The sequence below is a fragment of the Eleutherodactylus coqui genome, chromosome 2 (genome assembly GCF_035609145.1).
Source record: "Eleutherodactylus coqui strain aEleCoq1 chromosome 2, aEleCoq1.hap1, whole genome shotgun sequence".
Lineage (NCBI taxonomy): Eukaryota > Metazoa > Chordata > Amphibia > Anura > Eleutherodactylidae > Eleutherodactylus > Eleutherodactylus coqui.
In genome coordinates this window covers 118,001,215-118,014,327 of record NC_089838.1, presented here as the reverse complement: position 1 = coordinate 118,014,327, position 13,113 = coordinate 118,001,215, and the positions used below count along the sequence as shown (strand labels likewise).

General features: G+C 44.0%; 1 protein-coding gene across 2 annotated transcripts in view; it reads right to left on the bottom strand.

Annotated features, from left to right (window-relative positions):
- The window catches only part of CHST11 (carbohydrate sulfotransferase 11), a 168,550-nt gene that overhangs the window by 62,457 nt on the left and 92,980 nt on the right, over positions 1 to 13,113 (bottom strand). For both annotated transcript variants that reach the window (XM_066591443.1, XM_066591444.1), the window contains exon 2: positions 12,427 to 12,512. In XM_066591443.1, coding sequence (XP_066447540.1) covers positions 12,427 to 12,512 — 86 coding nt within the window. The remainder of the gene's footprint in view (positions 1 to 12,426; positions 12,513 to 13,113) is intronic.

The following is a 13,113-nucleotide window of genomic DNA, read 5'->3' as shown; positions in this document are numbered from 1 at the left end:
GAGCAAATTACTACATTGAAATGTCTTTAATTTATTTTACACAAAGTTATTTCAATAACAAGCCTAATGAAAGCTATGGGGGATAACAAGGAAGAGATTCGCCAATGGCCAGCCTCAGGCAACAGCTGCAATGGTGTTCTTCTCCTGTCATGCACTATTAAAAACTGTGCATACAGGTTGTAAGTACATTCAAATACCAATACCTTATGTAAAGTACACAAAAAGAGAAAAGGGAATGGAGGAACTTGCACATTCGGCCATTAATTGGCCGTAGGCATGAGCTGAAATGGACATTCATACCTCTCAAATTACTGTAGACAGTCTACATGGCCTGAGGACACTTCTGAGTACTGGACATTCTAGATTATAAATGTGTGGTGCACAAACCCTTTAAAATGGTAAGAAAAAAACGGTGATTCCAGTTATTATCGTTTTGCTCAAGGAATTCAAACTGTTAAAATTAAATCCTTGATTTTTTTTGCCCCTAGGTCTGACAGAAATGGTTCCAACAGACATAGCCCGTAACCCTGGTGCCACCTGTCTCTGGATGGCGGACAACAAAATGGTTGGAGTTACTTGTGCTTTAGTTTTAGTTTTTTCGTCGGATGATCAGATAATCCTCTCTACTGATGGTCTTTTGAGAGCGTCCTGAGTCCCGTTGCTTTGTATGCATGCCCTCATGCATCCACTGGTCCCAACACCTCCTAACAGTCTGGTCAGAACAGCCCAGATAGCAGGCAGTTCGTCGATAGGACCATCCAGCTTCTCCCATTCCAATAATGCGCCCCCTCTCAAATTTTGTTAATTGGGTGCAATCTTTTTGATTGCATCATACAGGCAAGTCTAGTGGTCAACAAGCTCTACACAAGCGTAAAAAAAGGTCCACTGCACACAAGTAGTCTCTGAGAGCCTTTTTATAGGCCAAGAGTGGAACTATTAGGGTTTTAGGTGGGAAGACTGAACATCCAATCACACCACAACTCTAATCATTTGCATATCTGCTTGGAATGTAATTGCATGACAAGTTTGTCAACAAAACAACATCTCCTAGGTGCTGGATTTTTTTGACAGTGTATTTTATTGCAGACATAGTCAGCTTATCACTTTCTGTAAGGGAAGTGCTGTGGGGTTAGCACTCAAGGTTTTTATATGGATCTCTTTGATTACTGGTTACTAATGTGGATACAAGTGGATAAATGACTCATAGGAGGTGTATTGCATGGCACAAACATCAATGCGTCCAGTAAAAATAGAATATAACAGGTGTAAAAAGACAGTAGTAAACACCAATGTAGTTGCCTTGTGCTCTGGCTAATAAAACTGCTTTGTCGCAGAATTTCAACCATTATAATAGTGATGACTGCTATTTATGGAGATTCAATATTATGAAGAAACCATACATGGCATAAAACAAGTCAACACGGCGTTACGTCCAACTAGAGCTACACCGAAAACTCCAAAGATGGGGATAGGCAGGAAGACCTGAGACACACAAAGGCAACTGACAAAGAAGAGCAAGGGTCTATCCCTGAAAAGGGCGACCCCATAACAGGAACCCGGGGGCTTCCTTGCAATGACCCTAGATCAGTGATGGCGAACCTTTTAGAGCCCGAGTGCCCAAACTGCAACCTAAAACCCACCTATTTATCGCAAAGTGCCAACACGTCAGGGGGCGGGGCTTATCACGACGTATGATTTTACCCCCGTCGTTCTAAAAAGGACAGGGCCGCTTCAAAATAGACAGTGTGCAGATTTTGACTGCTTTTTGGATGCAGAAATACTGCAGAATGTCCTCAGCGGAAATTTCTGTGGAAAATTCTGCAGCATTTCCGCATCCAAAAAGTAGTCAAAATCTGCACCCTGTCTATTTTGAAACAGCCCTGCCCTTTTCCGCCACTTGTAAACATGCCCCTGTGGTAATAGTGACACCCCCCAGTAGCTCCAGCGGTAATAGTGACCCCCACATCACACCGGCCCCAGCGGTAATAGTGACCCCCCACAGCGATAATAGTGACCTCCACCCCACAGCGGCCCCAGCAGTAATAGTGACCCCCCAAAGCGATAATAGTGACCCCCAGCGGTAATAGTGACACCCCCCAGCAGCCCCAGCGGTAATAGTGACCCCCCCACAGCGATAATAGTGACCCCCACCACACAGCAGCCCCAGTGGTAATAGTGACCCCCACCCCCCAGCGGTAATAGTGACACCCCCCAGCAGCCCCAGCGGTAATAGTGACCCCCACATCACTGCGCCCCAGCGGTAATAGTGACCCCCCCCACAGCGATAATAGTGACCTCCACCACACTGCAGCCCCAGCAGTAATAGTGACCCCCACCCCCAGCGGTAATAGTGACACCCCCCCCAGCACCCCCAGCAGTAATAGTGACTCCCACCCCCAGCGGTAATAGTGACACCCCCCCAGCACCCTCAGCAGTAATAGTGACCCCCACCCCCGAGCAATAATAGTGACCCCCCACATCACAGCGGCCCCAGCAGTGATAGTGACCCCCACAGCGGCCCCAGTGATGATAGTGACCCCCACTGCGGCTCCAGCAGTGATAGTGACCCCCACCCCACAGCGGCCCCAGCGGTAATAGTGTCCCCCACCCTACAGCAATAATAGTGACCCCCCAGCGGCCCCCAGTGCATTAGGGACACCAACCCAGCGGCCCCCCGTGCATTAGGGACACCCCCCAGCGGCCCCCAGTGCATTAGGGACACCCCCCAGTGCATTAGGGACACCCCCCGGTGCAGTAGTGACACCCGCCAGCGGCCCCCCAGTGCAGTAGTGACACCCCCCAACGGCCCCCCAGTGCAGTAGTGACACCCCTCAGCGGCCCCCCCCAGTGCAGTAGTGACACCCCCCCCAGCGGCCCCCCCAGTGCAGTAGTGACACTCCCCCAATGCAGTAGTGACATCCCCCCCAGCGGCTCCCCAGTGCAGTAGTGACACCCCCAGCAGCCCCCCAATGCAGTAGTGACACCCCACAGTGCCCCTCCCGAGACCCACATACTTACCTCCTCCTCCTCCTCCTCCTCCTCCTCCTCCTCCTGGAAGCTCAGCTCCTGTTCTGGTCAGCGATGGTCCCGTCATGCATATTAACTTTTTCTTACCCACTTCTGCCTCAATAGGTAATTCCCAGCAACCTGATTGGTTGTTGGTGAATCAGCCAACCCAAACAACCAATCAGGTTGCTGGGAATTGCTGATTGCTGCAGAAGTGGGGAAGAAAGTGTTAATATGCTCCCGGCACACTCTGACACACACGCTGCTGGACGCCTCCCCCCTCCCGGCAGAACCAAGTAGTAGGAGACGTCGGGGCAGGGGGGAGAGGGATTCCAGCTGCACACTGAAGTCAGAGTGTGCCGGGATCAGCGCGGCTAGCAGTGCCGTTTGTGAATGCCGGCAGGGGAGCCGCGGCCCTAGCTGGTATTCACAAGTGGTGAGCGGCCGATGGGGCGCGTGCCAGTAGGGAGGGCTCTGCGTGCCGCCTCTGGCACGCGTGCCATAGGTTCGCCACCACTGCCCTAGATGGTATATGGGAGAGAGGGACAAGCTTCAGCGATGGACTGGACTTGACAATCCCACCAGGATACACTTGACAATGGGCACAAGAGGAAAGTACCATACTAGGAGATAGTTGGACTAACTGATGTGGGCCAAAGACAAAAGTACACTTAGCTGAACAACCACGTACTAGTCCAGAAATACAATTATATAACCCTTACAGTAACTGACAGGCTGGCCAGGCTGTCATTCACCTCAACCAGATTATCATAGGAGAGATGTTCACTCTTCGGGATCCAGCTCCAAATGTGTCGGGAGATGCATCACGTGATCTTGTGCTGATACATGACATCCGGGACCAGTGCCATGACACATAGACACGTGTTAAAGTGAGTGTTTTTTTTAACTGTATGCTAGTCCAGATACCCAGATTCAATATATAAGAACTAAGAAAAAAACATTTACTCTATATGCAGGTAAAGATCTTGTCTCTGCATTTTGGCTCTTTTTAAGAAACTGAAGCCATTCTGAGGATTTATGCCGACTGAGGGATTTCCGCGCAGCAGTGTATATTTTTGCCAATACGCCACAGCTGCCTGTGCAAATGGATGAGAAAACGTGGCTAAAGCTCAGGACTTGATCGTAGCTACTCTTCATTCACGCGATTTTCGGTGGCGATGCGGCCAGCGTGAAAATGCATACGCTCGTGTGAATGAGACCTCATATTATAAGATACTATACCTGATCTGCCCTTGAAGCAACCAGTACTGTGCAAGTACTCGCTCACTTTGCTTCAAATCATTTCTAAACTGCTTACTATGTAATTTCCCATTGTACGGCGATGGCATACTTACATTTCACAAGTAACATACAATTATAAAACATTTCCCTCGTTTCTCAGACATTGATCTTTTCTCTCGAAATAGTTACATAAAAAACTGTGTAATTATCTTAGATTAATCCATTTAGTTGAAATGCCACTCATAAAATCGGTGTCTCCCTCAATACAGCGAATGGTGACGTTCTTGACATATTTTTCTTTAGCAGCTGCAGAATGCGATTTGTACAACTAAACAAATCTCTAAATAGCTGTCATTGCGAAGCATCCAAACACAGCAGTTTATTCAATAACTCACAAGAAAAGGATTTGTCATACTGCATTATTGGTAATTTAGATCACTAGATCATCCTTAATGCCCAACTTACTTTAGCAGCTCACCTAGTACATTAAGCAGGCTGCGATAATTCATATCGCTTTGTAACTACTCAATCTTTAAGCACAACCAACATGCATAGAAGTACAAATTGGTACATAGAAGTACAAACAATGCAGTAACCTTGACCAAAGGCTTAGGGAAAAATTGCTACAATTTTTGGTTTTACTTCAATCATTGAAAATCTTAGTTTTTTTAAATTCAGTTAATACATAATTAGGAGTGATGTTGGAAATTATAAATGGATATAAAGAATTAGAAAATGGAAACTTGTTTCTAATGTAACTACTCTGGTATTTTTTTAATTCATTCATTATTTAGCTGTCTCCCTGGTTTATAAAACTGGTCTAGTGTTACCTTAGTTGGCTATATCTCTACCTGAAACTCCTGGCCTTTTTTTCCCCCTCATTTGGTCATGTGATCTCAATTCAGACAAGCTCAGATTTTCTTAGGTGTATGTGTTCTCAAATGAAGGCAGTTTCTCAGTCTGTGTGATGCTGTTACACAGGACCTGCCTACAGGGTGACACAATCAGTTACTGATGATGATCACACAGCTGCTGTCACACAGTTATAATAGAGGAGATCACAGCTCATCCTCCTGACTGTATACTTATGGTCTTTAGCTTATTTAGGTGAATATAGAAGGTAATGATAATTAAACTACCCCCTCCCCTATAGAATGAATGGTAAAGCCACTAGTATGGCTGTGCTGATGCATCATGGGATAGAAGTGAAAGCAAAACTGAAATATGATAAGCATCAGGCACGGGATCTACACTACAGGGAAGTGGCTGGGATATACAGAGGAGACCTTCAGAGTGTGACAGGTAATCAGGTGAGTGGGCAGGGATGGAAAAATGTGTTTTCGCCGGAGTGGCCATTTGAGATGAAATTTTTGCTGATACCGTATATACCGGCGTATAAGGCGACGGGGCGTATAAGACGACCCCCCAACTTTCACCTTATACGCCGGTATACAGTGGAGAAAAAAAAAAAAATCATTACTCACCTCCCCCGGCGTCCTGTCACGCTCCGGCAGGATGTCGCTCGCTCCTCGTCCCCGGCGCAGCATTGCTTTCTGAATGCGGGGCTTGAAATCCCCGCTTCCAGAAAGCTAATACACACGCCGGCAGCCATGACATCATTGAATAGCTGTGATTGGCTAAAACACACGTGGCTTCAGCCAATCACACTATTCAATGACATCATTGAATGGCTGTGATTGGCTAAAACACACGTGGCTTCAGCCAATCACACTATTCAATGACATCATTGAATGGGTGTGATTGCTAACACGTGCGCCTTCAGCCAATCACAGCCATTCAATGCTGTCATGGCTGCCGGCGTGTGTACTAGCTTTCTGGAAGCGGGGATTTCAAGCCCCGCATTCAGAAAGCAATGCTGCGCCGGGGATGAGGAGCGAGCGACATCCTGCCGGAGCGCGACAGAACGCCGGGGGAGGTGAGTAATGAATTTTTTTTTTTACACTTTTTTTTTTTTGTATTACCGGCGCATAAGACGACCCCCGACTTCAGACCCGATTTTTCGGGGTTCAAAAGTCGTCTTATACGCCGGTATATACGGTATTTCTATTTTGAAAATATTTAAAGCTTAGTTTGAAATACTCTAAAGAGCTTGAACTGCTCAAAGCCTGGAACTCACCTGATACCTCTTATCAGTGCCAAGTAAACCATGAACCTGTTATATCATTGAACTGCCTCTGTAGATGGTGCAGCTAAGGGCCCGCTTAAACAGGTCAATTCTCCACCCATTGTAACAAGTGTCAATCAACAAGCATGTCAATCAGTGTTCGTTTGCTTTTCTTTTAACCCTTTCCAATCCACTGTCTGACGTCTGAAGACATTCTGATTGAAGACTGTACAGCTCCGATGTCAAAAGACGTCCGGCAGGGTATTCTTACTGTATATTACTGGCCGCTCTGTTGTCGGGGGCCTCTCCAGCATGTCCCATACCGCAGTACTGGCTTAAGCCAGCAGATGGCGCCATTGTATAATGGCAGAAAGCGAAAGCCCCCTAGGAAACCCTGAATCCAAAATTGGATTGCAAAGGGTTAAACAGGCTAAGAATTTCTCCTGTGGGAGAGAACAATCAATAGTATGATCATTTGTCCAAATAGGCCAGCTGTACATCTCCCAATTTATATGGGGTGACATACAGCAAACTGTGAGCACTTTCATGCTGAAGATCTTACTGAAGATCAACAATCAGCCAAAGAATGGGCATTCGCTCATTCATTGGCTGGTTGTTGTTACTTTTACATGGATCGATAGTCTGCCAAACAAAACTTTTATATGAAGGTTCATGCCAGATAATTGGGCCATTTAGAAAGGGCTTAAATGACTCTAATTATAAATGACTTCCAAATGAAAAAGCACTTAAAACAATGTGAAACAAATATTAGCTCCAGTTTGATGCATAAATATAATGAAACTGCATAGATACCAATTGCCTAATGTATTGTGGTTAAGAGAATAGTAAATATTTATTGTAAACCTTGTGCTTTTGCTATTAACAATTAGGACTCTGTTCACAGGTGAATTGTCGTAGAAGTCGGATCATCTCACAATGGTCACTACTGGTGATTAACGGACTCTCTTGTTTCGACAGGGAAAAGCCTCTTATTGGGGATTATGCAGTTCTATTATATTTAAGTTATATTAATTTAATTACATTATATTTGATGCTAAGTGCCTAAAAACACCAGTTACTCTTTCAAACCACCAAGGTCTCTTGGACAAAATTCTGTGCCCAAAGCTTTTACATCAGCATAATGAGTCCCTATAGGCCCAGATTAATCAGACATAGGCATTCCATGTATTTCCATCTCCCTTATGTTATATCATGTAGAACAGTATTCTCCATTAAAATAAATGTTTCTAGGGGAGAATAACTCCATTGTACAGTTTGGTATGGAAGGTGTGAAATCTTTTTGTCTCTATATAATATTAAAGGCAAATAGAGATACAATAAAGGTCTACTTAGACACAACAATTATTGCTCAAAAGTCACTTAAAAGACATCTTTTGAGCGATAATCGTTTGCATTTACACGACAAGATGATCGCTCAAAATTTGCTCAAATGGCAGTTTGAGTGACAGTTTTGAGCGTTCACTTTGCACAAGTGTGTAAATGAAGGCTCACGGTGTATGCAAAAGACAAGCGGGACCGCTATCTTCTGCATACAGCTGTTGTCTTCTCGGAGCGCTCAGCTGGTATACAGCTGAGCGCTCGAGTGGGGTATGCAGAACACAGCTGGAGCGCTGTCTTCTGCATACTCCTGCTGTGTTCCCAGAGCACTCAGCTGGTATACAGCTGAGCGCTCCAAGAAGGATATACAGCTGCCTTTTGCATACTTCTGCTGTGTTCTCCGAGCGGGATACCAGCTGAAATAGTATCAGTGGTATCCCACTGAGAACTCAGCATGCAGTCCTGACTCATCGTTGTCTTTAAGCTTACTGAAAGACAACGATGAGTGAATCGTTAACGAAAACTGAACGATGTCCATGCAGTGAGACCCAACGATTCTTGCTCAAAAGACGGCTTAGAGTGAATTTTGAGCGAAAATCGTTGGGTCTAAATGGGCCTTTAGGGTGCCATATGGCTACAGAATTTCTAGAAGTGCAGTATTACAAATCCAAAGAACATGTACATGAGGTCTAAATGTCAGATTACTCAGTTTTATGAACATCACACTGTTAGTTAATTATGACAGAATTTGTCAATCTATAATAATCTGTGAAATATTAAAATCAGTTAAGAACATGTTTTATTTTCAGATGTGTCACTGACTAAAATCATGACTATTTAAAGGAGATGTCCCGCGCCGAAACGGGTTTTTTTTTTTTTAAACCCCCCCCCCGTTCGGCGCGAGACAACCCCGATGCAGGGGTTAAAAAAAACACCCGCACAGCGCTTACCTGAATCCCGGCGGTCCGGCGTCTTCATACTCACCTGCTGAAGATGGCCGCCGGGATCCTCTATCTTCATGGACCGCAGGGCTTCTGTGCGGTCCATTGCCGATTCCAGCCTCCTGATTGGCTGGAATCGGCACGTGACGGGGCGGAGCTACACGGAGCTACCCGGAGCCCCATAGAGAAGAGGAGAAGACCCGGACTGCGCAAGCGCGGCTAATTTGGCCATCGGAGGGCGAAAATTAGTCGGCACCATGGAGACGAGGACGCCAGCAACGGAGCAGGTAAGTATAAAACTTTTTATAACTTCTGTATGGCTCATAATTAATGCACAATGTACATTACAAAGTGCATTATTATGGCCATACAGAAGTGTATAGACCCACTTGCTGCCTCGGGACATCTCCTTTAATGTTACTATTAGGCTTGGACTGTAGTTTCATAAAGTCTGAAAAGCATAGGATGTGTCTGAATGAGATCTACATTACTGGTGTTGTCTGCTGAATTCATTACTTAGCTGAACTTCGGTCATAAAAATAAAATTCCTCTAGGTTGAAACCGGTGCAACCTACAGTTTCATAGCAATGAGTGAAGGTATAGAAAAGATTTTACCAGATTAATACATTTAATTCTATCACTGCCACAATAACGTTTTTGAAGCCAAAAGGGCAAATGAAGATTACAGTAAAATATATATAATGTATTGTGGATCATTAGTGACTCATGAATAGCTATAGTATTAGCTGGTGGGACATACAGATTGCTTTTACTGCTCACTGGCAATAATTATAGTACTGCTAGTATTTTAATGAATAGTACTTGCATTATTAATTGTTGCATATTATTAATACAGTGTATAGGTGTTAAAGGGGTGAGCCAGGCATTTACTATTGATGACCTATCCTCAGGATAGGTCATCAATAGTTGATTGACAGGGGTCCACCACTCGGGACCTTTGCCAATCAGTTGATCCTCCGGCCAGATGTCATGGCAGGAAGACTGGATGTCTACATCGGTGGTCAGAGCCAGAAGTATAATAAATGGCTTCACTCTCATTGAAATCAGTAGGCGTGATGCCTTCTTTTACACTTCCTGCTCTGACTGCAATGAGGAGCTGAGCCAAAGTGTAATACAAGCCATCACTTCCATTGATTTCAATGTGAGTGAAGCCATCGATTGAACTTCTGGCTCTGACCACCAATTCAGACATCAGCCGTGCTGCACTGAAAGTGGGCCAGTATCGGCTGATAGGCTGGGATCTTGAGCAGTGGATCCCTGCCAATCAGTTATTGATGACCTATCTTGAGGATAGATCATTTGTAGTAGATGCTGGGAATACCCCTTTAAAGTACACTGTACAGTAAATTCAATTATTTAGATCTCCCTTGGAAACAAGGGATGAGGTTTGTTGGTATCCATCAGGGGGCAGTTGAGAGGCCCTCAAAACACGTAAGATTGATGTCTGATCTCGTTGTTCGGATGGCTTTTCTTTTTTATGTATGACCAGCTTAAGTTACAACTACTCTATGACTAATTTTAATCCCTTAACAACTGCAATATAGTGCTCTAATGAAAGCCGTTCAGGGAACATCTAGTGATGGGCTGTTTTATAAGGCATTGCAAAAGAGTGGCTTAACAAAATCATGCTGCCGTAGGTCAGATACTTAGCTGTCAGAGATAGCTGCGCACCTAGAGAAAGCAGACATTTGTACCGTTTACACCTTTTCAATCTCCATATAACACCGCACTCAAAAAGCGTTGTGGATGCAATAGAAGCACCCCCACTTACGCTATTGGTGCCGGCAATAATGTAATCACCAGAACAACTGTCAAATAAGTGAGCAGCTAGGTCTGTTGATTGTGCAACACGGCCCTTTCCCTTAAAAAGGGGGCTGCTGTAACAGCCCCAGTTATAGGGGACATATTCAGTGTAAAATAAATAAATCATGTTCCCTCCAAAAGTTTTTTTTCATCTTCTAGTAAATCACAAAAAAGTCAAATACAGACAAAAGATAATAAAATAGGTAGATTAAAAAAATTAAATAAAGCCCAATTATACCCCATCAATGCTTCAGAAACCCAAGTCATAGCGCTATTTCACTAACTAGGCCAGGTTATACAAGGTGTGGTCAAAAAGACTGATTCAGCGCTATATCTCCTTTTGCTACAATACATGCATGGAGCCGTTGTTGGACCTGTGTTAATTCCAGAGACACTCAACACTGATCGGTACCTGAATCTCCTGCAGACGATGGTGGATGACTTCCTGGATGATCTGCCCCTATCATAGTAGAAAGAGAAAACTTCGAGTACACTTTCCACGGGGCTATGCGAGATGCGGAAAGTATTTCTTCTCACACTCTACTCTTCAACTTTGCAACTGGGTTCTACTCTTTATCCGCTACAGGTGCCAAAACACGAAAATTGAAATCCATGTTCTGGTGCCCCCAAAGGCCTGTGCACCATACCATTGTGTAGCGCTTCCATGCCTTACTGTTCTGGTATGCTACTGATATTTCAATATAGGACACCAGTAATGAGATATAGCGCTGGATCAGTCTTTTTAACTACACCTTGTATATCAAAAAGAAATATTAGATGCTAGCAGACACAGATCTAAATTCTATTTTAGAGATCCTCTGTGATTAAAAAAACATCTGTTTTCAGTCTTTGTGACACATTAAAAAGTCAAAAACTGTAACATTGTGTAACTGCCACAGTGTGTAAAAATTATTTTAAAAAGCCAAAAGGTTCATGAAAAAAAATAAGCAAAAATTACTTAAAATAATAAAAACGTTAGACCTGTTTAACTTGCCAAGTAGAAAATAGCTAACGGCCAAAACACATGCCATATAAATGGGTTAAATGAAGCCACTTAAAGTGTTGTACTAACTTGCCCAACCACCCCTTGAATAGGGGGCCCAGAGCGAATAGTTGATCACCGCAGGTCACACTCATGGCACCCCCAGCAACTTTGTCAAGGGAAATCATGGTTGTCCAAGTATTTTCCCTGCAGTGGTTACTGCAGGAGAAATGTAGTATTGCAGGATGGCACAAGGTTCACAAGAACAAGAGCTGCTCTTACTGCTATGATTAATAGTTCTGAATTGTGGATCACAGAGGGAGTCACAAGTGGGGACTCCAAACAAGGGTTGTGCTCTTGGCATATAGCCCTTCAAAGGAAACATCTAGCTTTGCCTAAAAATAAGGAGGTGGTTAGTAAGTTGCATGAAACCTAAATAAGGACTTCCATCACACAATGAGCAGCTTCTTCTGGGGACGATGAACTATGGCTAAAGCAGACTGTCAAATGTGTTGTTAAATACAGTATAAAGAATCAACGATGTTGAGAAGTGGGGTTCTGGAGGTTACTGAAAGCTGGTCTACCCTACAGAATGTAGACTCACTATAAACATGCCATGATCTCACTGCTACTCTTTCAGTTTAAATAACTTATTTAAATTACATAATGTCTTACAGTTTCACATATTGACAACCCTCTTATTTTCACTTAAAAAGGGTTAACTGGATGGGGGGGAGGGGGATTTTTTTCAAAGCTGCACACAATGCTATAAAAGAAGACCCATAAAATAAGCCATATTAGTCTTCACTTCCGGTGACCGAAATCGCTGTAGCTAATCACCAGTCAAAGCAAAGCAAACGCTAGCTCATCGCAGCCGAAAGCGAAGACCAGCATGGGAGTGTAATATATACACAGGTAAAAACTATATACATGACTGACATAACATAAAACAGCATTTCATTACCAACCTGTGTTGGATTGTAGAGTTGCTGGAGTGGACTGCGTGACCCCTTCCGACAGCAAATTTCCATTCCAAATGGATTTCTGTGCATGACTGGGGAAAAAGAAAAAAGAAATTATATAGCATTATGTATACTTGGTATAGGCAACTTTTATACAGAAGGTGAGATAAACAAACTTTTGGAAATAGATATATTTTTATATTTGGTCAATATGTATGGAAAGGAGTCCGGAATACCCAGAGATGTGGCTATAGAGAATTTCCCAGCAGAACAAGCTAACAGCCCACATTTCCTGGAGCCCTACAGGAAGGGCTCATTCACAGGGGCATCTTTTTTCTACTGTTTTTAACACTGGTAGCGAATATATAAGGCTAGGGCTATCTGGCCACTTTTTGCTTTGACGGGTTTTGTAACCAAAAATTGCTGTAACTCTGAAACCTCACAATTTTCGCCTGTCTGCAGGCGGCCTTAAAGAGGTTCACGGTGCGACTCACAAGTTGCCCCAACCTGCAAGTCACCAAAAAAATCCATCAAGGTTGGATTTTAATTTGCACTCTGTGGACTTTGTGTAACAAAGTAACTTGCAAGTTGCATCAATACACCGTTGACCTCAATGAGAGTGCAAGGTCACAGAGCTTCATAGTAATCCTTGGTTGTGCGATCCCTGTTGTAATTAAAATTTGCCATGTGGCC